The 23,075-nt window shown below is 36.3% G+C and overlaps 1 protein-coding gene across 9 annotated transcripts in view; it reads left to right on the top strand.

The window, feature by feature from the left end:
• Positions 1-23,075, top strand: part of LOC137020586 (regulating synaptic membrane exocytosis protein 1-like) — a 78,816-nt gene that overhangs the window by 46,264 nt on the left and 9,477 nt on the right. For 3 of the 9 annotated variants that reach the window (XM_067386330.1, XM_067386329.1, XM_067386332.1), the window contains 20 exons: positions 950-990; positions 1,960-2,070; positions 2,277-2,376; positions 3,433-3,556; positions 4,380-4,426; positions 4,535-4,650; positions 4,739-4,869; positions 5,246-5,417; positions 5,517-5,670; positions 8,404-8,575; positions 8,659-8,754; positions 9,224-9,286; positions 13,430-13,528; positions 13,810-13,899; positions 15,887-15,964; positions 17,137-17,202; positions 18,647-18,759; positions 18,861-18,970; positions 19,484-19,644; positions 22,524-22,744. In XM_067386330.1, coding sequence (XP_067242431.1) covers positions 950-990; positions 1,960-2,070; positions 2,277-2,376; positions 3,433-3,556; positions 4,380-4,426; positions 4,535-4,650; positions 4,739-4,869; positions 5,246-5,417; positions 5,517-5,670; positions 8,404-8,575; positions 8,659-8,754; positions 9,224-9,286; positions 13,430-13,528; positions 13,810-13,899; positions 15,887-15,964; positions 17,137-17,202; positions 18,647-18,759; positions 18,861-18,970; positions 19,484-19,644; positions 22,524-22,744 — 2,265 coding nt within the window. Of the gene's footprint in view, positions 1-949; positions 991-1,959; positions 2,071-2,276; positions 2,377-3,432; positions 3,557-4,379; positions 4,427-4,534; positions 4,651-4,738; positions 4,870-5,245; positions 5,418-5,516; positions 5,671-8,403; positions 8,576-8,658; positions 8,755-9,223; positions 9,287-9,908; positions 9,987-13,429; positions 13,529-13,809; positions 13,900-15,886; positions 15,965-17,136; positions 17,203-18,646; positions 18,760-18,860; positions 18,971-19,483; positions 19,645-22,523; positions 22,745-23,075 lie in introns of those variants that run through there. The other 6 variants (XM_067386337.1, XM_067386333.1, XM_067386331.1 and 3 more) reach the window with 6 other exon arrangements.

The raw sequence follows: 23,075 nt of genomic DNA, 5'->3' as shown, positions 1-23,075 counted from the left end.
TGATGTTCAATTGTAATCAAGTATGAGCAATAATAAAAGTGATGCTTCCCTTAGCAAATACCACATATTAATTAATAAAAGCAATTAGCCAACCAGGTGTGCATTACATTTTTATTTTAGTTAAAACTACATTTTTAAATATTTGAAACATTTAAAAACATTATGGCCTGGTTTCACAGACAGGGTTTAGATTAAGCCAGGATTATGCCTTAGTTTAATTAGGACATTTAAGTAGCTTTTATAAAACATTACTGGTGTGCATCTTGAGACAAAACAAAGGCATTGACATATTTTAAGATGCAAGTTGCTTTCAGTTAAAACAGTTAAAACATGCATTTAAGTCCGGGACTAGGCTTAAGCCTTGTCTGTGAAACGGGGGGTAAACATTTGACAGCTGACTAAAAGTAATTACAAGTTTGTACAATCTATTTTTGTTTTTTGGAAGAAAATTTCAGCACTCCTCACCCTCTCTGTACGTCATGTTCAAGACGCCCCAGGTGCTAAAAAAATTAACCGGAAAACAGCCCAGAAACCCGTATGCACATGGCACTCATCCATATAGCATGCCAACAGTAAATAGAAGGCCAACATCACGGAAAGCGCTGAGACTGTCCCTTGGTGCCTGTGTGTTTGTGTGTGTCCGTGTTGCAGTGTGTATTCAGCTTTGCGTGTCATCTTTGCTTCCTCTGTCTGGGGACTAAATGTAGCTCTTAAACACATATTCATGAACACAGCGGCCACTTTAATCCCAGTTCTCAGTCTTTCTCTGCTAGTGGGTCAAAGCAAAACATATTTTGGTGTGAGATCTTGGCTGCAAGTGCCCCACTGGGGCTCAAATATTCAATAAGCGTAAACAGAGCGGGTTTAGAGATGGACTCTGGCTAGTGTAAGGTGGCAGCTCACATAGTCAACATGTTTTATAAACTCAGTGAACTTTTGTGTGTTTTAGGGGACTGGGAGTGCTGTCCACTGGACCCCACCGCATGGCATGTACGTTTTTTCCCACCTTGTGATATAATCAGTATATTTAAAGTCAACATGAATTTATGTTCACAGACTATTTTACCTCCAGAATGTGATATTTACCAAGAAGAAAAATTACAAATTAATTGGATGGTTTTTGTTACATTTGCTACATACGTTACTGTAGCTCAAAAATTAAAGCGTTGTGTTAGCAATGCCAAGATTATGGCCCATAATCTTGGCATTGCTAACACAACGCTTTAATTTATGGGCTCGATTCCTAGGAAATGCATGTAATGTAAATGTAACATACCAGAATTGAGCCAAACTGAATGCAATTTTGCTAAGACAATCACTAAATAGATATTTAGTTATTGGTTAAAATGATTTAGCCTGTGCGGTCTTAAGTGATATAAGCAAAAAAATAAAAATAATAATGATAAAAATAATAATAATGTTCTGAATAAACATTTAGATTAACATTTTCTTTCACAATCATTTACAATAAAATCAGGAAAGTGCATTAAAAAAGTAAATAAGTTCAATTTTGTATTTTATGTTAACTTTAAAGTGACTGAGAACACTCATAAATTGTCCAGATTCTTGATTAGTTTTTATTAATAATTCAATTTTTATATATATATATATATATATATATATATATATATATATATATATATATATATATATATATATATATATATATATATATATATATATATATATATATATATATATATATATATATATATATATATATATATATATATATATATAAAATCAAATTAAATTAAATAAAAATGTGAAATGTTATTTTAGACGATTTTTATTTATTTAAAGTAGCGAAAATAATTTCTAGTTTTAGTTCACTATAATAACCCTAGTTGTGTCTGTCTGTGTGTGTGAATGCGACTGAGTGTGAAGGTGAGGTAAGGGTTAGATGTAATGGGATGGTACTTTCTCTGATGGGATTAATCTCCTCCTTGTTCTCTTTAGCATCCGGTTACATGGCAGCCCTCCAAGGAAGGTGATCATTTAATTGGCCGAATCACTTTGAGCAAGCGAACAGCCATGCCAAAAGAGGCTGGGGCTCTGCTGGGGCTAAAGGTGAGAGGAGAGCTAAACATACTGTATAAACTCAAGTGTTCCTCTCCACACTGTAATGAAGTCAACAACTAAATCATGTCATGAACCATGTACGAAAAAGAAAAAAACAAAAATACTCAAAATACAGGATATCCTCAATACATGTTGTGGCGTTGATGAATTCTCTGTAGACTTTACCCATCTTTAATTGATTTGTATTGGTACAGGTGGTCGGGGGGAAGATTACTGAAACTGGGAGACTTGGGGCCTTTATCACCAAAGTCAAGAAAGGAAGTCTAGCTGATGTGGTGGGTCATCTACGGGCCGGTGAGTCCAGCTCTTCTCTCAGTTTGAAGCTTAAAAAACTAGAGCTGTAATGTGATTAAACAATGCAATCAAATAAACTACATCATACACTGATTAAAACATTAAAGGTGCTTTAAGCGATGTCACGCGTTTTTAGGCCAAAACATTTTTTGTCACATACAGCAAACATCTCCTCACTATCCGCTAGCTGCCTGTCCCCTGAACACACTGTAAAAAAACGCAGTCTCTGTAGTCGCCACAAGCTCCGAAAATGGCAATAAAAACAAACTGGTTTAGCCTGGACCACAAAACATAATAAACATGCTCCTGCCAATAACTGACAAGAATGATTTTAAATGCGCGTTCATGGGAGGGGGAGGAGGAGGAGGAGGGAGGGTCTAGCTAGCCTCTGTTTTGTTTGACAACACTTCGAACGTCAACAGGAAGTTACTCCACCCAGGATCGCTTAGAGAACCTTTAAGCATATGAATCACACATAAATGGATATATCAGTAGTTCTCAAAACTCTGAAAACTTCTAAGAGGGCCTCAAGATTACTTAAAATAAGATTTACAATAATTTAAAACAACTAAAAATCAAGATCCATTCATATTTCAGTTCACCCCCTTTTAAGGGAAGCCTAATTTTAAAACTGTGATTTAAAAAGTGTAATTTAAAAAGATTTGAAGAGGTCCTTTGAATATTGTTATGTTTACCACGGGGCTTTTGAGTCAAAAAGGTTGAGAATCACTGGCATATATCAGTATTTGCAAAGAAAAGCCCCCAAATGAAGATGATTCAAAGACATTCTATTATTGTTGTAGATGAATAAACATAGACAGCAAAAGACAGAAGTGTCTTTAGAAGTCAGTATATTATTTGCATATTGTCTGCATTCTTTTCTCAAAAAATTATGTTATATTACAAGCTTAAATTGTTCTGATGGTCAGTAATTTTCTGAATTTCTTCTCAATGAGCGTGTTTATTCAGTAAAATCTATCTTAAGAATGTAACTGTGGATGTCCTCAGATGCATACAGGAATTTAATGTGACAACACACATTTTGGCTGTTTGTAGGTGATGAAGTGCTTCAGTGGAATGGTAAATCATTACCAGGATTAACCAAGAAAGAAGTTTACAATATCATCTTGAATTCTCAAACAGAACCAAAAGTTGAATTAGTAGTATCAAGGCCAATTGGGTAAGTCATCCATCACATGCCTCGTCGGGTATCTGACTGTTAGGTAACTAACGGCAAAACACAAAAAGCGTTTTTTAGTATTAATTCTAGTCTGGACAAAGTCAAATCACTAAACAGGAGTGTTTGAATAGTCTGTATTGTGTTTAGTTTTCACTATGAACCATTATATTCTCCTCTGCTCTGTCCTCCTACCTCTTTAAAAAGATGTATTCATTGATTTCTCTCCAAACTCTTGCAATGGGTGTATAAATCTAAGCAGCAAGTAAAACTAAGTCTAAGAGGTGATTTTAGGAGCTCGTCTCTGAATTCTCTACTCATTTGCTTCTGTCAGCTTTTTTTAAAGGCCTAAGAATGAACTTGTGATGTACACACCTACCTTCTGTCCTCTGTATGTAACCTCTGGCTGATGATGTTTGACTAGAAACCAGATGTCACTGTATACAGACTATTTGGACACTCATGTCACTTAAAAATGTCTGCTAAACAAAAGATGCTAGAGCTTTTCTGAAAATGAACTTGTCAAGTTTTGAGCAGTTTATCTTGTTTTATCATTTGAAACTAACAAACATCAAATGCATGTTTGTACTATATTGCTTTAAAATAAATGCCACAGTTTAGGGTCAGTAAGATTTTATTTTTGAAAGAAATGAGTACTTTTATATTTACAGTAGCAAGGATGCATTCAATTGATCGAAAGTGACACTAAGGACATTTATAATGCTACAAATGATTAATGTTTCAAATAAACTTTTAAACAATAGTATGCATTGTTTTAGTATGCATTTGACAACTAATGTATGGATATGTGATCTCTTTCTTTTAGTGATATACCACGAATACCAGAAACATCACATCCTCCATTAGAATCTAGTACGTACTGAGTCAAATGAATCAAGAATCTGATCAAATATATGGAAGTTTATATACAAACACTATTCAAATGTTATCAACACTTGTTTTTTACTTGTCTCTCTGCAGCAGGTTCAAGTTCTTTTGAATCACAGAAGATGGAAAGACCCTCTATATCTGTCCTGTCCCCATCTAGCCCAAGTGGTCTTAGAGATGCCCCTCAGCTACTGCCTGGACAGCTGTCGGTCAGTACATACTGAAGAAAACAAGGGCAATTCACCATGTTGTGCTTAGAGTTTTTACTTATTAGTTTTGTATGTATTTGTCTTGCAGGTTAAAATGTGGTATGATAAGGTTGGCCATCAGCTGATAGTGAACGTATTGCAGGCTATAGACCTGCCGCCTAGATCGGATGGACGACCCAGAAACCCATATGTCAAAATGTATTTCCTGCCTGATAGAAGGTATTCATTTGAAAGTTGTCCATTAGCATATTAGATTTTTCCAATTTTGGTATCAAGAAATTTGTCATTGTATTGACTACAGAGGATTTTTTTTTTTTTTTTATTGTGACAACGCTATACACTACTGTTCAAAAGTTTGTGGTCAGTAAGATTTATAACAATACTTTTATTCTGCAAGAATGCATTAAATTTATCAAAACTGACAGACATGATTCAAAAGATTTATATTTCAAATAAGTGTGTAGATCAAACACTAAATTAAATGATGAATATTTTGATTAATGCTGATATGTGAATAAAGCAGTTGTAATTGAGTTTTACAACTCACACACTGTTCTCATTGTATTATTTAATGTGTATATTTGTTTTACTCTAGTGATAAAAGCAAGAGAAGGACAAAAACGGTGAAGAAAAGTCTAGAACCCAAGTGGAACCAGACGTTTGTGTACTCTCATGTCCATCGTCGGGATTTCAGGGAGCACATGCTGGAGATTACTGTGTGGGACCAACCCAGAATACAAGAGGAGGAGAGTGACTTTCTGGGAGAGGTACAAAGCATATGTTAACCTTGTCCATTTATTCACAACATGAATTGCTCTCTGAAAACATTCGTACACAGTATTTCACCGGACTGTCTGTCAACCTAGATCCTGATTGAGCTGGAGACTGCCCTGCTAGATGACAAGCCTCACTGGTACAAGCTGCAGACACACGACGTCTCTTCCATCCCACTGCCGCACCCATCGCCATACCTGCCCCGCAGACACGGCCACACAGAAACACCCAACAAAAAGCTGCAGCGTAAGTAGAAGGCCCCACTGGTGGGGATGTGATCTGAAAGTGTTGAACATAGTAAATCACTTTGTGTTTAAGTTCTTAGTCTCTCGCGGGGAGGAATTTGCTAGGAATTAATTCAATTGCAACTCACACTTGCGATTCAATTATTTACAAGCACCCGTCTGCGCTGTTTTAGGACCCGATAACTACATATGCACCCAGTCTTTTCAATCACTTGATCATAATTTGATACGTTATTGCCGCAATAATGTTTTCCATAGTTAGATGTTGATTGGCCCTTGTAATTAGACTCATTTGCATAGGAAGCAGGCCTGTTTGCCCAAAAATGAATGACAGTGACTTAATTTAAATATGCATAGTGCAGCGCCATGTATACATTATTATTAAAAGGTTTGGGGTAATAATAATTTTAAGGTTTTTGAAAGAAGTCTCCCCAAGGCTGCATTTATTTGATCAGAAGTACAGCAAAAACAGTAATATTGTGAAATATCATTACTTTTTAAAATAACTATTTTGATATATTTAAAAATGTAATTTATTCATGTGAACTCCAGACTTCAGTGTCACATGACCCTTCAGAAATCATTCTAATATACTGATTTGCAGCTCAAGAAACATTTATTATCAATGTTGAAAACAGTTTTGCTGTTTAAAATTTTGTGGAATCTGTGAAATTTTTTCAGGACTCTTTAATTGTTTGATATATTGCTTAAAAGTAAATAAAATAAAAGTATTAATTTCTTTCAAGAATCTTACTGGCCCCAAACTTCTGAACGGTAGTGTACATTCTGCTTAACTGTGAGTGGTATATACTGAAATACTAAAATACTGCGTGCCACAATCGTTTAGTGAATTCGCCCCCTCAGTGTTTCACAGAATTACTGAAAGCTGAAGAGGATGTGGGCAGTTCGATTAAAATAGATGAAGTTTGCCTTTACTTTCCAAGATGATATGTCAAGCCAGAGAAATCATCATAATTTCACAATTAAAAAACTATACATCCTGTAAGTAGGTGAAGGAAAATCATCAAACATTAGTTAAACATCAACATATCTTTTAGCTCAAGGTCCTGCAATTCATCCAGTCTCATTAATATGTTTGGCATCGTCTTGCAATTTTTCATGTCTGTTTTGTCTGTACGTTCATGTTTTTGAACCATACTGCCTCTGAGTTAGTGTGTAGGAGTGTGTGGCCCATGGGTACAGTATGTCCACAGGACATATTTTAGTATGCTAGGTTATTTCTGTATACATTTGCTTTCCTAACTATGGCTTATTCCAACAGTGCTTTGTGTGCATTCGTTTACGTCTTTATCTCGTGTCTGTCTGTACATCTATCCCTGTGTGTATATCTGTATCTGTGTGTGCAGGCTCGCAGCGTATTACAGAAACTGATTATGATGCTGCTATTGGCATAGTCGCCACAGGTGGGTGGGAGGGGCCAAGGCAATGCCAACCTTGGCACTTCTCTGTGCTTTGTGCATTAGACTACCCCAAAAGAGAGAAGCATCCAATAGCAGGTCTTCCCTTCCTTTGGAAGTCTGTTGTGGTGGAGACAAGGCACCAATCACCGTCATCTCACATCTGGCATGTTTTATTTATACCATACTAATAAACAAACTATTTTGGTACTATAAAGTGTTTAAAACATAAAAGCGGTGCTTTTCTATATTGGGAGACTGTGTTTATAGACATTGACTATCCAGAGTGTTCTGTCTCCAGTGCTTTTCTCTGTAGTATAGTAGTGTAGACCTGCTGCATAACGCACACTATAGCACATGCATGATCACAATGGGGAAGGTGATAAGGGAGAATTTGGGAATGGGAGGACTGCTTCCTCTCTGTGGTGCTCAACCTTTTATTTTGCCTCTGCATGGTAGAAGTTCGAAAATGACACAGTTTTGTGGAACACTGCCTTTGTGAGATACCTTGACTTCATTCTCCAAACCATTAGGCATATGCAATTGTGAGATTAGTGGATTTTGTCTTAGGGCAGTGGTTACCCTTTTTTTTGTCATGCTCACCTTTAATTATTTTTTATAAGTTGCACATTTATTTTACATTTTTTAGTTATTCATTGTGACTTCAAAATGAGGATAATATAATATAATATAATATAATATAATATAATATAATATAATATAATATAATATAATATAATATAATATAATATAATATAATATAATATAATATAATAATTTGATTTGAAAAACTGCTGTGGATAATATTTTTTGTTGAATAACAACATTTTAGAAAAAAGACAATATATATTATAAAAATATAAAATAATATATTCAGCTTTCATGTTCACTGCTTTGCTAAATAATAAAAAGGTACATTATTTAAAAAAAAAAATGTTTTGTCACTAAGCCAAACTTGTGTACTTGGTGGGTTGTAAAAATACATAAAAATGTCATTGTATAAAACAGGTTTTTAAGTAACCACAACTAGAAAACAAAATAAATTTAATATAATGTAGAACTCAAAAGGTGATTCAAGCTGTCAAAAGCCCACATTGGTCAAGAGGAGAATGAACAAGGTATTTTAATTGTTTGGCATGTTTTGTTAGATATGATCTAACATATTAGGTCAATCCTTTTATTTTTTGGATGGGTTCTAACATGGGGAATGTGGTTTGTCAAGAGGCCAATGACTGCATATGCAGTGCATCTGAATTTCCCAGATGGGTTTTCTAAAAGTTTTATTTAATTTTTTTTGTGTGTGTCTATGATCACAGCTACAGAAAACCGATCAAGAGAAAGAGAAAGGGACAGAGACAGAGACCGAGCAACGACTTTAGAGGTTCCTGATCAGCAGAGGCCAGCTCAGTATCGCTCACGGTCCGTGTCTCCACACAGAGACGAAGAAAGCAGGGGGCGGTCCCGCCCTCCCAATGTCCCCGCACAGAGGTACGTCCCTACCTATATTTAAGATTTATCATGACGCTAATAATTGCAACCTGCATTAAAACAGGCACATCTTTTTCTCTAAGGAGTCTGGATGAGGTTCAACACACCCGGCGATCCCGTTCCCCAACACGCTACCATGATCGTGCTCGTGTACAAGAGAGAGATTACGTAGACGACAGGTAAATAGAAATGCGTGCGTCCAAGCAAGTGCCTATAAGTGTGCCATAGTGTGTGTTAAAAAGTAATCACTTCCATGTGCCTTCATTTTCTTCCATAATAATACTGTTTCTGGAAACGCCATTAAAATGAGTTTTTGGGAAGAGAAATTCTGTTTTCAAGACTTGTTAACCTACAAAAGCCTTACACCATTTTCAGAAGGTGGGTTAGAGCCAAAACACATGTGACTGAATGATTCACGGAAGGTTTGTTTTTGAAAGTATTGAGCGCCATTGGAGGGTTTGTATATGGACAGAGATGATTGTACAGAAAGACATCTTTTTGTAACCTTTGTGTATTGTTCTGGCTTTAAAGGTTGTTACCCGTCCTCTTCTAACTCACTTACTGGTGCCCTTTTTTTTTATGTTTGCTTTTTTATTGGTCTGTTTTGTTTATTTTCCTATGTGTCATCCATCTCCATGGTAATTGCAGTGAGGTCATCTTGATACACAGATCAATGAGGGGTAGAAGCGCAGAGTGTCTGCACACCCAAAGGTAAAGAAAAGTCCAGAATTGAACCAGCAATCTGTGAATTATAGTATTGTATTCAGATTACTGTGTAAATCAATATTACTATCTCAGTGTCATAAGCACTGGTAATATCATTTTCATTTTGAAAAGACTCCTTATATCTGTTTCATTCGCCTAGCCTGAAGTTTATTCCATTTAATTAAAACAGTACTGTGTTGATGCCAGTTTCTCTCCATTGAACGCTTCTTCTCAAGCTCTTCGCCTCTCAACTGTAATATTTCAGAGCAGCTAGTTGACAAGAAACATTACAAGCGGAACTTTCCACTTGCTTTTGGCATACAGCCTAAAAGACGAATACCTCGTCACGACAACCGTTTGCTTTCTCAAAATAACAATCTCATTCTGCTCAAGTGTTATTTTGACACGTTTATTTTTATACCGCTTGTCACTGACCTTGATTAAATTATGAGCGCCAGAAAAAAAAAAGATGATCTAGAATGAGGAAGTTGCCTCAGGAGTGATCTTTGCATGTTTGTTTGTGACTTTTGACATTCTTTTGCTGTTTGAGTGGACTAACTACAGCTGTGATGTTGATACATGTTTTGTTCCCATTTTGCATGCTTGCATGTTAATGTAATGTTGCCAGGAGTTCATCTAAGTACAGTAGCACTCTGCCTCCTAAGATGCCTTTATTAGTCAATGGAATTCATAAGGAAATTTACAGGTAAGGCAGCCAAATGAACTCTTTAGCCATCCTTTTTGACTAATGAGTATTTTATAGCATCTGTGAACCTCAAACTACGGAGCGCTTATTACTTATTATGGATTAGCTAATGCAGTATGCTATATATTTTATATTATTGTCAAAGTCTGACACAGTATTTTTTCATTAAACAAAACCATTTACTGTTAATAGGCAGAGCAAGTGACTCTTGTGAAAAAATTCCACATATTTGTATTGAATGTACTTTAAATACTTAAAAAAAAATGTACTTGCAGATAAAATGATATTAAAGGTGCCATCGAACATTTTTTTACCAGATGTAATATAAGTCTAAGGTGTCCCCTGAATGTGTCTGTGAAGTTTCAGCTCAAAATACCCCATAGCTTTTTTTAATACATTTTTTTTAACTGCCTATTTTGGGGCATCATTAAATATGAGCCGATTTATGCTGCTGCCCCTTTAATTTTCGTGCTCTCCGCCCACGGAGCTCGCGCTTGCCTTAAAGGTTCTCTAAGGGATCCTGAGCGGAGTAACTTCCTGTTGACGTTCGAAGTGTTGTCAAACAAAACAGAGGCTAGCTAGACCCTCCCTCCTCCTCCTCCTCCCCCTCCCCTCGGTGCTTCCTGAAACAGTCATGAACGCGCATTTAAAATCATTCTTGTTGGTTAATGGCTGGAGCGTGTCTATTATGTTTCGTGGTCCAGACTGCACCAGGTAGTTTTGTTGCCGTTTTTGGAGCTTGTGGCGACTACAGAGACCGCGTTTATTTAAAGTGTATTCAGGGGACAGTTAGCTAGCGGATAGTGAGGAGATGTTTGCTGTATGTGACAAAAAATGTTTTGGCCTAAAAACGCGTGACATCGCTTAGAGGACCATTAAACAGTGCATAAACAAAGTTTACACAGCTAATATAACCAAAATGGATCTTTACAGTGTTTGTCATGCATGCGGCATGTATGCGTCGGATTATGTGAGTATTGTATACTGTTATATTGTTTATGTTTGATTCTGAATGAATTTGAGGCTGTGCTCCGTGGCTAACGGCTAATGCTACACTGTTGGAGAGATTTATAAAGAATGAAGTTGTTTATGCCTTATACAGACTGCAAGTGTTTAATAATGAAAATAGCGACGGCTCTTGTCTCTGTGAATACAGTAATAAACGATGGTAACTTTAACCACATTTAACAGTACATTAGCAACATGCTAACGAAACATTTAGAAAGACAGTTTACAAATATCACTAAAAATATCATGATATCATGGATCATGTCAGTTATTATTGCTGTGCACAGATCTAGACGTTACTGGCTGCCCTTGTCTAATGCCTTTCATAATGTTGGGAACATGGGCTGGCATATGCAAATATTGGGGAGTACACCCCGACTGTTACGTAACAGTTGGTGTTATGTTGAGATTCGCCTGTTCTTTATATAAGAAGGAGGAAACAATGAAGTTTGAGACTCACTGTATGTCTTTTCCATGTACTGTACTCTTATTATTCAACTATGCCAAGATAAATTCACTTTTTTAATTCGAGGGCACCTTTAATGAAATAAAAGCCCACTTAAGTGTACTTAAAGCTGCAGTCCGTAACTTTTTTTGGTTAAAAATGATCCCAAATCAATTTTTGAGCAAGTACATAACCAGGCAGTGTTCAAACTATCTCCTTATCTTAGCCCGATTCACAACGGTAAGCTTGTAATATTGTTTTAAAATAAGAGCGACCTGGTGGATTTTGTCTTTGCGTCATTACGTCACTTCCGTAAACAGAAAAAAGGAGTCCAGGCAAGTCGGTTTTATCATGTGAAGATGCTGCTTGTAGCGGATCATTTATAGTCTGTTCTCACAGCAGCTGAAATAATTAAACGTCAGTCTGACACTGACAATCATCAATGACAACTGGAGATTCACCCGTAGTCAAAAAGCAAAAGACTTTGGACTGTGGAGTGGCTACAGAAATTGAAATCTACAGGTAACACTAATATACACTAAATACAAATAGCTTGCATCTCAATCAGCTCCTTTGTTCAGTAGTCAGGGCACTGATCAGGGAATCGGCCACATTCATTTACATGATATACTGATTGAGACGCAGGGATGGTCATGCAATGCTGATGTTTTTAACATTAACAATTTGAGAACAAAGTATAATAATAATTTGCATGGTTTGACGTGATCCGAGCTAAGCGATTTTTAGATTTAATCATCATTAGCAACGCTATTTATTGTAGGCCTAATGCTTTTTTCCTCAGTTGGACAGAACAAAAGTGGCAGAAATGTTACTTACTTGTTCAGATGATATTTTCTAGTGAAAATTCTTATATTGGTCATACTTTGAAGACGTAGAATCTGTGATTCTGAAGTGCAGTATTCACACTGTTGCGGTGATTGACAGCAAACATTAGATTCATCCGCGCTGACGAGCTGTGCCGATGCACAACCCATGTAACGATAACTATTCCGCATATGACTGCAATTGCATGTTTCAAACAGAGATGGCGACAAAGAGGAAAAATGGTGGACTGCAGCTTTAAATAGATGACACATTCATGTCTGTATCTTAACACACTTAGGTACACTTTTATTTTTTTATTTTAAATTACAAATTTAAATACAAGGAAAATTAAAATACATTACAAATTACATATTTAAATACATGACATGCAAATTTCAGTAGAAACGACTTCAAAGTTTATTTTGGTTTACCATAAATGCTTGTCAATACATTCGGCAGCACACTTTAACCACATTTCAAAAACAATATGAAATTACATATAAAGATGTACTTCAGTCCTATTTAAACGGTTTAAAAAAGTACTGTAAAGTTCAGCTAATTGCATTTAATATAATTTTAAACTATAATACATTTTCAGTTAACCTCACTCTAAAAAATGCTGGGTTGTTTCAATCCAAATTTTGGTAAAATATGGACAAACCCAACCGTTGGGTTAAAAATTTAGTATTCAATTGGAGATTGAAATACAGACAATCTTATGGGAATCTGCCACTGTTATGTGTTAAGATGGTAGGTATACAAGTGCTTTCAGTCTTGACTGTGGTGTTCTGGTTTCTGTGGATGTTTAAAGTAGCTTGTTAATTTTAAAATATACTATTTATTTAAAGAGTTAGACAGTAAATCACTGTTAGCTGTGAACATCTTATGCTGTGTCCTAACCTGGCGCGATGGGACATGTTTCCAGCAACAAGCAATTTGTCTATCCAAACCAAGTAGGTCCATAATTCCTGGAGAAAGATATCCGCATTCCCATGGTTGGGACACAGTGTTAAACTTTGAATGTGTTTCTTTGTTGCTGTAATCCACAGGAAATTTGGTCATGTGATTTTGTTTTTTTGTTTGGTTTGTTTGTTCTTTACTAGTTTTTTTTCTGTAACATGTGACTGCTTTTGTTTGCACTCGTTTGACTTTCGTTTGTGTTCAGCTCAACACTTCCTGCATGCCTTAAGTCAAAGTCACGGCTGTCTGTAGTCACTGCCACTCAACGCCGAGTTCTTAGGTTCACAGACAAGATCGCCATTAGGTAAGGGGTCGAAAATGTCAACCATTAACCCCATTAGATAAAAAAAAAACAACAACATCAAACATCCAACAGCTCCCAAGAGCCAGCAGCTCCTCATTCAGAACATTAGTAGAAAATTCTCCCATTATCTCACAAACCACATTTTAGCTACTCTCTTGACCTCCTCCCCTTACAGGTTTGCTTTTCATTTTATTTTGGACCTAATGTTTTTGTTCTTTGACATCTTCCTATCCTCTTTTTTCCTTCTCCTTCCTCCATTGGATGGCATGTTGTGACCCTAGTGATCTACAGCCCTCTCTTGACAGGGTTAGAAGTGCTAGTACCAACTGTCTGAGACCAGGTTCTAATTCCAATTCACCTGAACGAGACAGGTACACTCTTTATTTTGAATGGGATTATTCTAATTTTGTTGAATTGTCATTAATATCATTCACAGACAGGACACTCTTATAATGTTCCTTTGTGATGCCCTTTGAACACAACCATCACTGGGTCTCATTCACTAATATGTACACACACATATTGTTTTGCATAAAACTTGCGTGCAAAGACAGAAATCATTTTTAATTTTAATTTAGGATCAGATTTTTAATAAACTAAAACCATACCTACAAATCCAAAACATGAAATTTGTTAAAGGATTAGTTCACCAAATGAAAATTACCCCAAGCTTTACTCACCCTCAAGCCATCCTAGGTGTATATGACTTTCTTCTTTCTGATTGGAGTTATATTAATAAATATCCTGATGCATCCAAGATTTAATGGCAGTGAGTGATACCAATGAGTGTGAGCTAAAGAAAGTTCCTTCAATCCACATCCATCCATCATAAACATACTCCACACGGCTCTGCGTGGTTAATAAAGGCCTTCTGAAGCAAATCAATGCGTTTGTTTAAAAAAATATCCATATAAAGAGTTTGGTTCCAAAACACACTAACTCCATTTTGATTAATTTGAGTAAAAAGGTGTTTTCTTTACCAAGAAAGTGGCAAGATGAAAACCACTATTTTCTGTTTCAAACTTTCACATAGGATCTTTTGGTTATAAAAACATTAAAAATGCAATTAATCCATCAATATAAAAGCAAGTTAATACACATATGTGACAGAGTCTAAACTTTGCCAATATTTATCTTATATACAGGCATTTCACTAAAAATACATTCAGCCATTGCTCCCAAAATGAATTAAACGGGTCATCTTGTTAATGTTATAAATTATTTGTCATTACCGATTAAAGAGTATCTGGCGCCACCGCACGGTTAAATAAACACATTTGCCGAGTACATTGGTATTAAAACGGCTTTTTAAAAAAGCCTTCAATGTTTACAGTGGGTGGAATGGTGCACTGTGATTGGTTCAGCGGATATATCGCGTTCTGCAGAAAAAGGAGACTGGCGTTTGTCGCGTTTTGGAAAGAAAGGGAGAAAACATGACAGAATAACATGACGGATATCAAAATTGATAAATTACTTTTCAATACCGACCAGATACTATACTGATTTTGGCAGAAACTAAATTTTTTTGAAAATGGCGTTTTGGAACCAAATTTCTTCATATTAACAAGTTATGAAGTAAAATATCTAACTTCCGCCAGACCGCCTTCCGTATTCAAATTACGGAAAAAACGGAACCGGCGATGCGTCATTAAGCTTTTTCCGTAAGTTGAATATGGAAGGCATATGACGTAGCGTAAGCTTTTTGAACTGCGAGAGGCATTGCACTTTCTTCCTAAGTTGAATACAGAAGGTGGTCTGGCGGAAGCTAGATATTTTACTTCATAATATGTTAAATATGGATATATATATATATATATATATATATATATATATATATATTTTTTTTTTACACAAATACATTGCTTCGCTTCAGAAGGCCTTTATTACACCCCCCCCAACCCAAAACATTTCTTATTATCAATGTTTTTAGTTTTTTTAATTTAGATGAATCTATATTAATTAGCTTTAGAGTTATTTTTTGTAAATCTGCTGAAAATTTGGCTTGCAAGATTTTTTTTTCTGCACATACTGTTAAATAAGAACACTTATTAGTGAATAAGACCCAGTATGTCTATGTTAATGTCAAAGTAACATACCACTGTTGGGTCACCCACTGTGCACTGTTCTGTTAGTGTCCAGTGACTCTTATGGCCAGATGGCTTTGTTTTGCGTCTTGGATAGGGAGCATTTATCCAACCACTGTAGCTGGAGAAGTGTCAAAAATAAGTCCCCTGAATCTGTACATCTTCTTGTATGTTTGAGATGACCGTTGTCACAGTCTCTATATTGATCTCCCGTGTTTCTTCCATCTCCACTTTGAACTCTTTGGGTGGATCACACACGCACACACTCACGCAGGAGCACCCAGTCTCTGCCCCGTACCAGACCCACGAGCCCCAGGATCCTAATTCAGCATGCATCCCCAGAAGACGACAGGTATCCCTCCTGTCCTCCAGTCCTAACGCTAAACCTCTCTGCTCTTCTAACCTGTCCGTCCCCTCTCTGCCATGGGACTAGATAGTGGATGTACTGTATAGCTAACCCTCCAGCCTCCTGTAGCTTCTGACCTGTAGCTTGTTGTTACCCAGCCCCATGATTTTAGTGCTCTATAATGTGATCGTCAGTGTGTTTTGTAGTTTCTCAGCTGCTCAGTAGCTTTAAAAATGTGGCTTTTGTGGTGTGATGTGTAGTGTGTTGCGTGTACTCTGGATTTTAATGAGGTTGTGTCCTTTTTATCTAAACTCTTACCACAAACTATGATTTATTCCCTTGGTATTATCTTCTACAGTTTTTACACTGTTTTTTCCAATAGTTTTTAATACATTTAGATACAATACAGTGGCCCCGAAAAGTATGTTGACATATAAAATGCACAAATAACTGCATTATATAACAAAATATAAACCAAATGAGATTTATTTTAAACTAAAAATACCACAAGCAAACTTTTCACACAAATAAATTGGTAATCTAATGCTGTGATATTCAGACATTTTAAGTGTCCAAATTCATTTTGGGGGCACTGCATGTGTCTTCACTTTTCTCTGGATTCATCTGAAATTGTAATGATTTCAGAGGTTTCGTCTAAACTTTTCAGGTATATAACTTTACATATGTCCTACGTGACCGCTGACACATACGAGTCAGTTGTCTATGCTCCATATCATACACAGTGTGTCTTGTGTATATGTCTTAATTACTGTACATGTTATTGTATCATTTCGTTTTGTGCATAGCCACTAAACCAAAGTGGCATGATTTAGCCCTAATGACGTTGTTTCATTAACATCAGCCCATACTGTGTCATTGTGTGTCTGTGTGTCTGTATCCATGCCACTCACATGTGTTTGACCTGATCTTATGAATCAGCTGGGTTTTGGAGGCTATGTTCCCCGCTCAGGAGACAGTACACCACCTCAGTGCAAAGCCAGACGCACAGAGGTACACACCCACAGGAAGATCTCTAGAGCACATATACCAATAACATGTCCATCTCCATCGTGGCATTTTATTAGACAGCAGTTTCATTTACTGTCCGTCCAGTCCTGAGTGAATCCACTCCTCATTCTTTTGTTTTCTGTCTCGCCTCGATCATTTCCATGTTGCAGGCAGTCGAGAACTCTGGACAAGCCTAGCTGTCAGAAACTTGGCAAGAAAATATCTGACAGCGAGCGGTAAGACTTATCAAACCATGTCACGTCACATTTGCATTGCCTGTTCATTGTACAGAAAGTCCGTACAGTACCTGTTTAGTACAGTCACAAATCACACTTATTTATTTCACACTGGATAAAGCTTCTAAATTGGACTTGTACAATGGTTTGGGTTAAAAATTGTTCAACTGTTTTTGACCATTTTTATATTTTATATCAGGGCCCAAAATTAAAATATTGCCAAAGCTTCAAATGTGAGAGAAAAAAGTACTTTGGTGAGTAAATAAAATTGTTTAATAAGAGTTTGCTCGCCAGTTATCTCACAATATGTGAATAAAATAAAATGTTTCGATTGAAATGAAAAAACAAACAAACAATAATATTAAAATAATATAATAGAATAATTTAAATGGCATAAAAAGTTATTTGTCTTCCTGTTAAAAAACTGATTTCACTGAATTCATTTCAAAAGACTGAAAGACCTGTAAAAATATATATAATATACAAAAAATAAAGATAATTATTTGCCAGTACATTTTCTCAAATCACCCAGCAATGTTAAATTTGGACCCTGTAATTGGTATATTGTTCTTTATATTATATTGTGTATATTTTTTTAAGTTGTTATGTGGGTTGTTGAACTTTTACAGGGAAGTGCTGCACTGGCTTCATCCACAAACATATTTGTTTTTTCACACGTTCACACTTTATTTCTCAGTTTTTGCAAAAAATTTGTTGGCTTTTTCTCCATTTTGTTGTTGTTGTTTTTTTCTTTTTATGATTTGTCACATTGATTTCCTTTATTATTCTGTCTTGTATGTTGCTATTCTCACTGGCTTGCAGCATTAGGCCAACCTCCATTCTAAAGGGTTCACGCAGGAAGAGGGTATCGCTGCCTCCATTGGGTAAGGTGACCCGTGCGGGGGTCAACCACAGGCTCACCCCAAATGGAAAGGTGCTGAGACTGAGAAGCCTTGCTGTGCTAGACCCATCCTACATTCACACAAAATGCCTTGTCTTTGCTATAAACTCTGCTGCTTTTGCTCTATTCTCTCAAATGTTTTGTGTGGTTGCTGCTTTTTATACTGAAATCCCACCTGTCCTCATCACCTACCCACAGTTTTCTGTTTGTTGCCATTTGCATCATAACAACAGTGTCGTCTTTCACAGTTTACCGCTATTTTTTTCATCGGTTTCACACCCTCCGCTCTTGTACTTGTTCTGATTTCCTTATAGCTCTTAGCAATAATACATATTAATAATCTTACCCTATCATGCAGATATTGGTCCGGTAAGGATTTGACAGTCTGTTCGTGAAAATGTGTACTTCTTGATGCTGTGTGTTTATCAGACTTACATTTTGGTCCACGTTGGTTGGCGGTATGGCCTTTGTACTTGATAAAATCATAAGCAAAAGTTTCTGTCTCCCTTTTTTTTCTCTCTCTCACTCTCTATCCTCTACCAGGGTGCAGCCCCACTCCCGCCCCACATTCTCCTCATCAACAGCGGACTCTTCTTCGACACGAAAGGTCAGACAGCTTCCCCAAGTTCCCGCTAAAAGCAGCAGTGTAGAGCAAGGTACAGTCACTGTCCACTGACTTGTACTGGTTACTTTTCCAAATTTTAGTTGAATAAATATGAAAACTAAAGCATCATATTGTTTATCCATTGTGTATTAGCTCTTGCCTCAGAGGAGCGAACGCGGCAAATGAAAGTACGCACCTTCCGAACATCAGCTCCCTCCAGTACCAGCCAGGATCTGGAGAGGGCGCTCAAGAATAAACGAGAGGTGAGCGCCGTTCTGCTCTCTCGGATTGGATTTCATGTTCATATACACTACTGTTAAAAAGATTGGGGCTGGATTTCTAATTAAAATAGAATTTCTGTTTTAATATATTTTAAAATTGAATTTATTCCTGTGATGGCAAAGCTGAATTTTCAGCTCAGTTCTCCAGTCTTCATTGTCACATGATCCTTAAGAAATCAGTCTAAAATGCTGATTTAGAACTTACAAACAGTTTTTACTGCGTTAGATTTTTTTTCAAACCATCAAACAGTCTTAGATAAATATAAAGTTCAAAAAGTATTTGAAATCTTTTGTAACATTATAAATGTTTTTACTGTCATTTTTGATCGATTTAATGAATTCTTGCTGAATAAACGTATTAAAAATATCTTATACTGACCCCAAACTTTTGAACGGTAGTGTATAATCCCATTCCAACTCTTTCAAACTGTGAAAAATCTAGAATGTTCAGAATTTATATACGCTTTCCTTCTTTTCTGCATTTCATTCCACTAGCTTTATAAGGAGCAGCGACGGAGCTGTGACAATGTGTCCCATAAGTCCTCAGACAGTGATGTCAGTGACGTGTCAGCCATTTCTCGCGCCAGCAGTGCCTCGCGGATCAGTAGCACCAGCTACATGTCCATTCAATCAGAACGACCCAGGGGTCGCATTAGGTGAGATCCATGGGTATCTATAATCACACGGGAATGTTGCATTAAATCTGACAATTTTTGTAACATTTTGAAGAGTTTGGTTCCAAAACACGATAAACGCCATTTAAAAAAAAAAAAAAAAAATGAGTTCCCGCCGAAATCAGTATTGTATCTGGTCAGTATTGAAAGGCCATTTATTAATTTTGCGCAAAATGCGATATCCATCATGTTATTCTGTCATGTTTTCTCTGTTTCTTTCCAAAACGCGACAAACGCCAGTCTCCCTTCTCTGCAAAACACGATATATCCGCTCAACCAATCACAGCACACCATTCCACACATTGTAAACAGTAATGGCGGCGCCCTGAGTACACCCGGGGCCTGTATCATGATGGTAGTTGAACAAACTCAGGGTTATAGGATTAGTTTCGAGTTGACAAAACCAAACCACTCCAATCCGGCTTTGTTGGTACCATGATGCTGATCATCAACTTTCTCTGTCAACTCAGGCTTTGATCCTGAGTTTGTGGAGCGCGTGCACATGAATGCATGACATCAGTGGCAAACAGCCAATCACATGCCTTGCAACAGAGATAAACTGTGATTCACTTCTTATATATATTAATATTAATTGAAACTAAATGCTTAATAACTGTTATACTAAACATGCATGTGTTTAATGGATTAATAAAAATAGAGATCATATAATTATACAAATCATATATAAATCATAAAATGATTCTAAGTAATTATCATTAAAACCAGACAATTTAATTGTTAAATATTTGTTTTTACTATATAGTGCCCTTTAATTTGGAGGAAGAGAAACTGGGGGAGTGACTTTATTGCATTGGGTGTGTCAGTGTCACTTTGCTCACATCTGATTGGCCCAATTTCGGTTTGAAATCCATGAAGCGTAAGTTACTATGGTGATGAATACAGCTAAAAGTCAAGTTACTTTCATGGTACCTAAAACCCACGATTGGCGCAAACTAATCTGAAACTTACCTGGCTGGCCATCTAATCCAGCTTCATGGTTCAGGCCCCCGGCATCCTAGTTTAACTTATCTACTTTGTACTTTGTGATCAACAAAAACAGAAAAATTAATAATTTTGACGGCATTGATGAAAATATGGTGGTTTCTGCGGTGGGGAAGAAACACAAGTCATTGAAATGTAATCATTTACGTGAGGAGAATAAGAAGATGAGGCACTCGGGTTCGGGAGGAGGAAAAATGCCGGCTGTTGCTTGTTCCACGAAAGCATCAAACTTCTGTCACGGTCCCCAAAACTAAATCATGGACAGTTTTTAAAAGCCGTTTTTAATACCAATGTACTCAGTAAATGTGTTTATTTTAACCGTGCAGTGGAGCCAGATACTCTTTAATCGGTAATGACAAACAGAGACATAATTGATTTATAAGATGACCCATTGAATTCATTTTGGGAGCGACGACTGAATGTATTTTTAGTCAAACGCCTGTATATAAGATTAGTATTGGCAAAGTTCAGAGGCTGTCATAAATGTGAATCAACTTACTTTGTTGTGTATTTTCAATATGAAAAATAACTTTTATATTGATGGATTCATTGCATTTTGGGGGGAAAAAATAATCATTTTTTATAATAAACCTTTTAAAATCAAAATGTAGATTTGAATTTTTAATGTTTTTATAACCAAAAGATGCTATGCGAATGTTTAAAACAGAAAATATTGCTTTTCATCTTGCCACATTCTTGGTAAAGAAAATAAATTTTTACTCAAATTAATCAAAATGGAGCCATAGCGTTTTGGAACCAAATTCTTCCTTTTGACACCTCGTTAGTTATGTCACCTGTTAGAGATTAGTTTGTAAATGGAATTTCATAAAAAAAAAAATAATAATAATAATTTTCTTTGTGTTTATTTTACATGAGGTAAAAATCTGAGGAGAGATTATTATAAAAGCAGCTATGAATCTTTATAGCACCTCCATTTCTACATTAAAGGGGCAATATTCTACACATTTATAGCACTTTTTTTTTTTTTTTTTACACTTGAAGAACTTTTAAATTCACAAAAAAGCAACAATCTTCCATCCTCTGTCATTTTTGCTGCTGTAGCTTTAAGTTGTGTACTGAATAAATGTTTGTGTAGCAGTCAATAGTTGGAATGATTAACCTGTTTTTGTTGTTTAGTTCCCATACATTTCCTTTGAGTATATTTACACTTCTGTTTAAAACTTTTGGGTCAAGAATGCATTAACTTGATCAGAAGTGACAGTAAAGACAAATTTCTATTTCAAATAAATGCTGTTCTTTTGAACTTTCTATTCTTCAAAGAATGCTGAAAAAAGACGGTTTCCAAAGATATTAAACAGCACAAATGTTTTCAACATTGATCATAATAAGAAATGTTAATCGAGCACCAAATCATTACAATGATTTCTGAAGGATCATGTGACACGGAATACTGGAGTAATGACTACTGAAAATTCAGATTTGCCATCATAGGAATAAATTGCTATAAATTTTAAAATATTAAAATAGAAAACAGTTATTTTAAATTGTAATTATAAAATTGTACAATATTACCTTTTTACTGTATTTTAAGCAAATAAATGCAGCCTTGATCAAAAACATAAAAAAAATCAACCCCAAACTTTTGAATGGTAGTGTTCATTGTAAATCAAACTCTTTTATATCAAAATGTTTTCCATTATTTATCACTTCACTCACTCCAGTCTTTTCCATGATCGCGTCATTCTCAGATTTTTATGATTTTCGGTAAACTCATGTTGAGGGAGGTACAGAGAGAACATACACAATAATCAAACACAGAGGGTGACATTGACTTCAGTGATTTTCCATTTGTCATTTGGGTAACTGAGAGCTTTTGCTGTGTTTTCTCCCTACACCAGCCGTCATATTCATCCATCCAGCCGCAGCATGTTGAAGAGTACGAGTGTTAGTGGGGAAATCTATACTCTGGAGCGTACGGATGGCAGCCAGTCAGACACCGCTCTGGGAACACTGGGAGGAGGCGGGAAAAAGCGCAGATCCAGCCTTAGCGCCCGTGTAGTCGCCATTGTGGGCATTCCCTCACGCCGCAGCAGAAGCACCTCTCAGCTCAGTCAGACAGGTGAGACACTACCAGCCATCTGTATACTTTATACAACAATGGCATTTTCTTGGATCAAGCATTGCTTCTGATAAACTCACAAGTATTTAAATCTAAGACATGCTCCTCGCTTCTTCATGTACCATATACAGTAGGGCCTTTTGTCCCAATAAAACTCATTGTTAGAATAACAGTCTGGTAAAGTCACTTTTATGCTCTTTTAAACACCAGAGAAGAGATACAGGACACGGATACAGTTTTTCTATGCTCTATAAGTGTAAGGTGCCCTCTACTGGTTTAAAAGCTTAAAAACAGCAGTTATTATGGCCGGAAATGCTTTGTGTCATGAGAA

This window comes from Chanodichthys erythropterus, chromosome 5, assembly GCF_024489055.1.
Source record: "Chanodichthys erythropterus isolate Z2021 chromosome 5, ASM2448905v1, whole genome shotgun sequence".
In the NCBI taxonomy this organism is placed as follows: Eukaryota; Metazoa; Chordata; class Actinopteri; order Cypriniformes; family Xenocyprididae; genus Chanodichthys; species Chanodichthys erythropterus.
The sequence above is the reverse complement of the archived record's forward strand: the minus strand, read 5'-3'. Positions and strand labels throughout refer to the sequence as shown.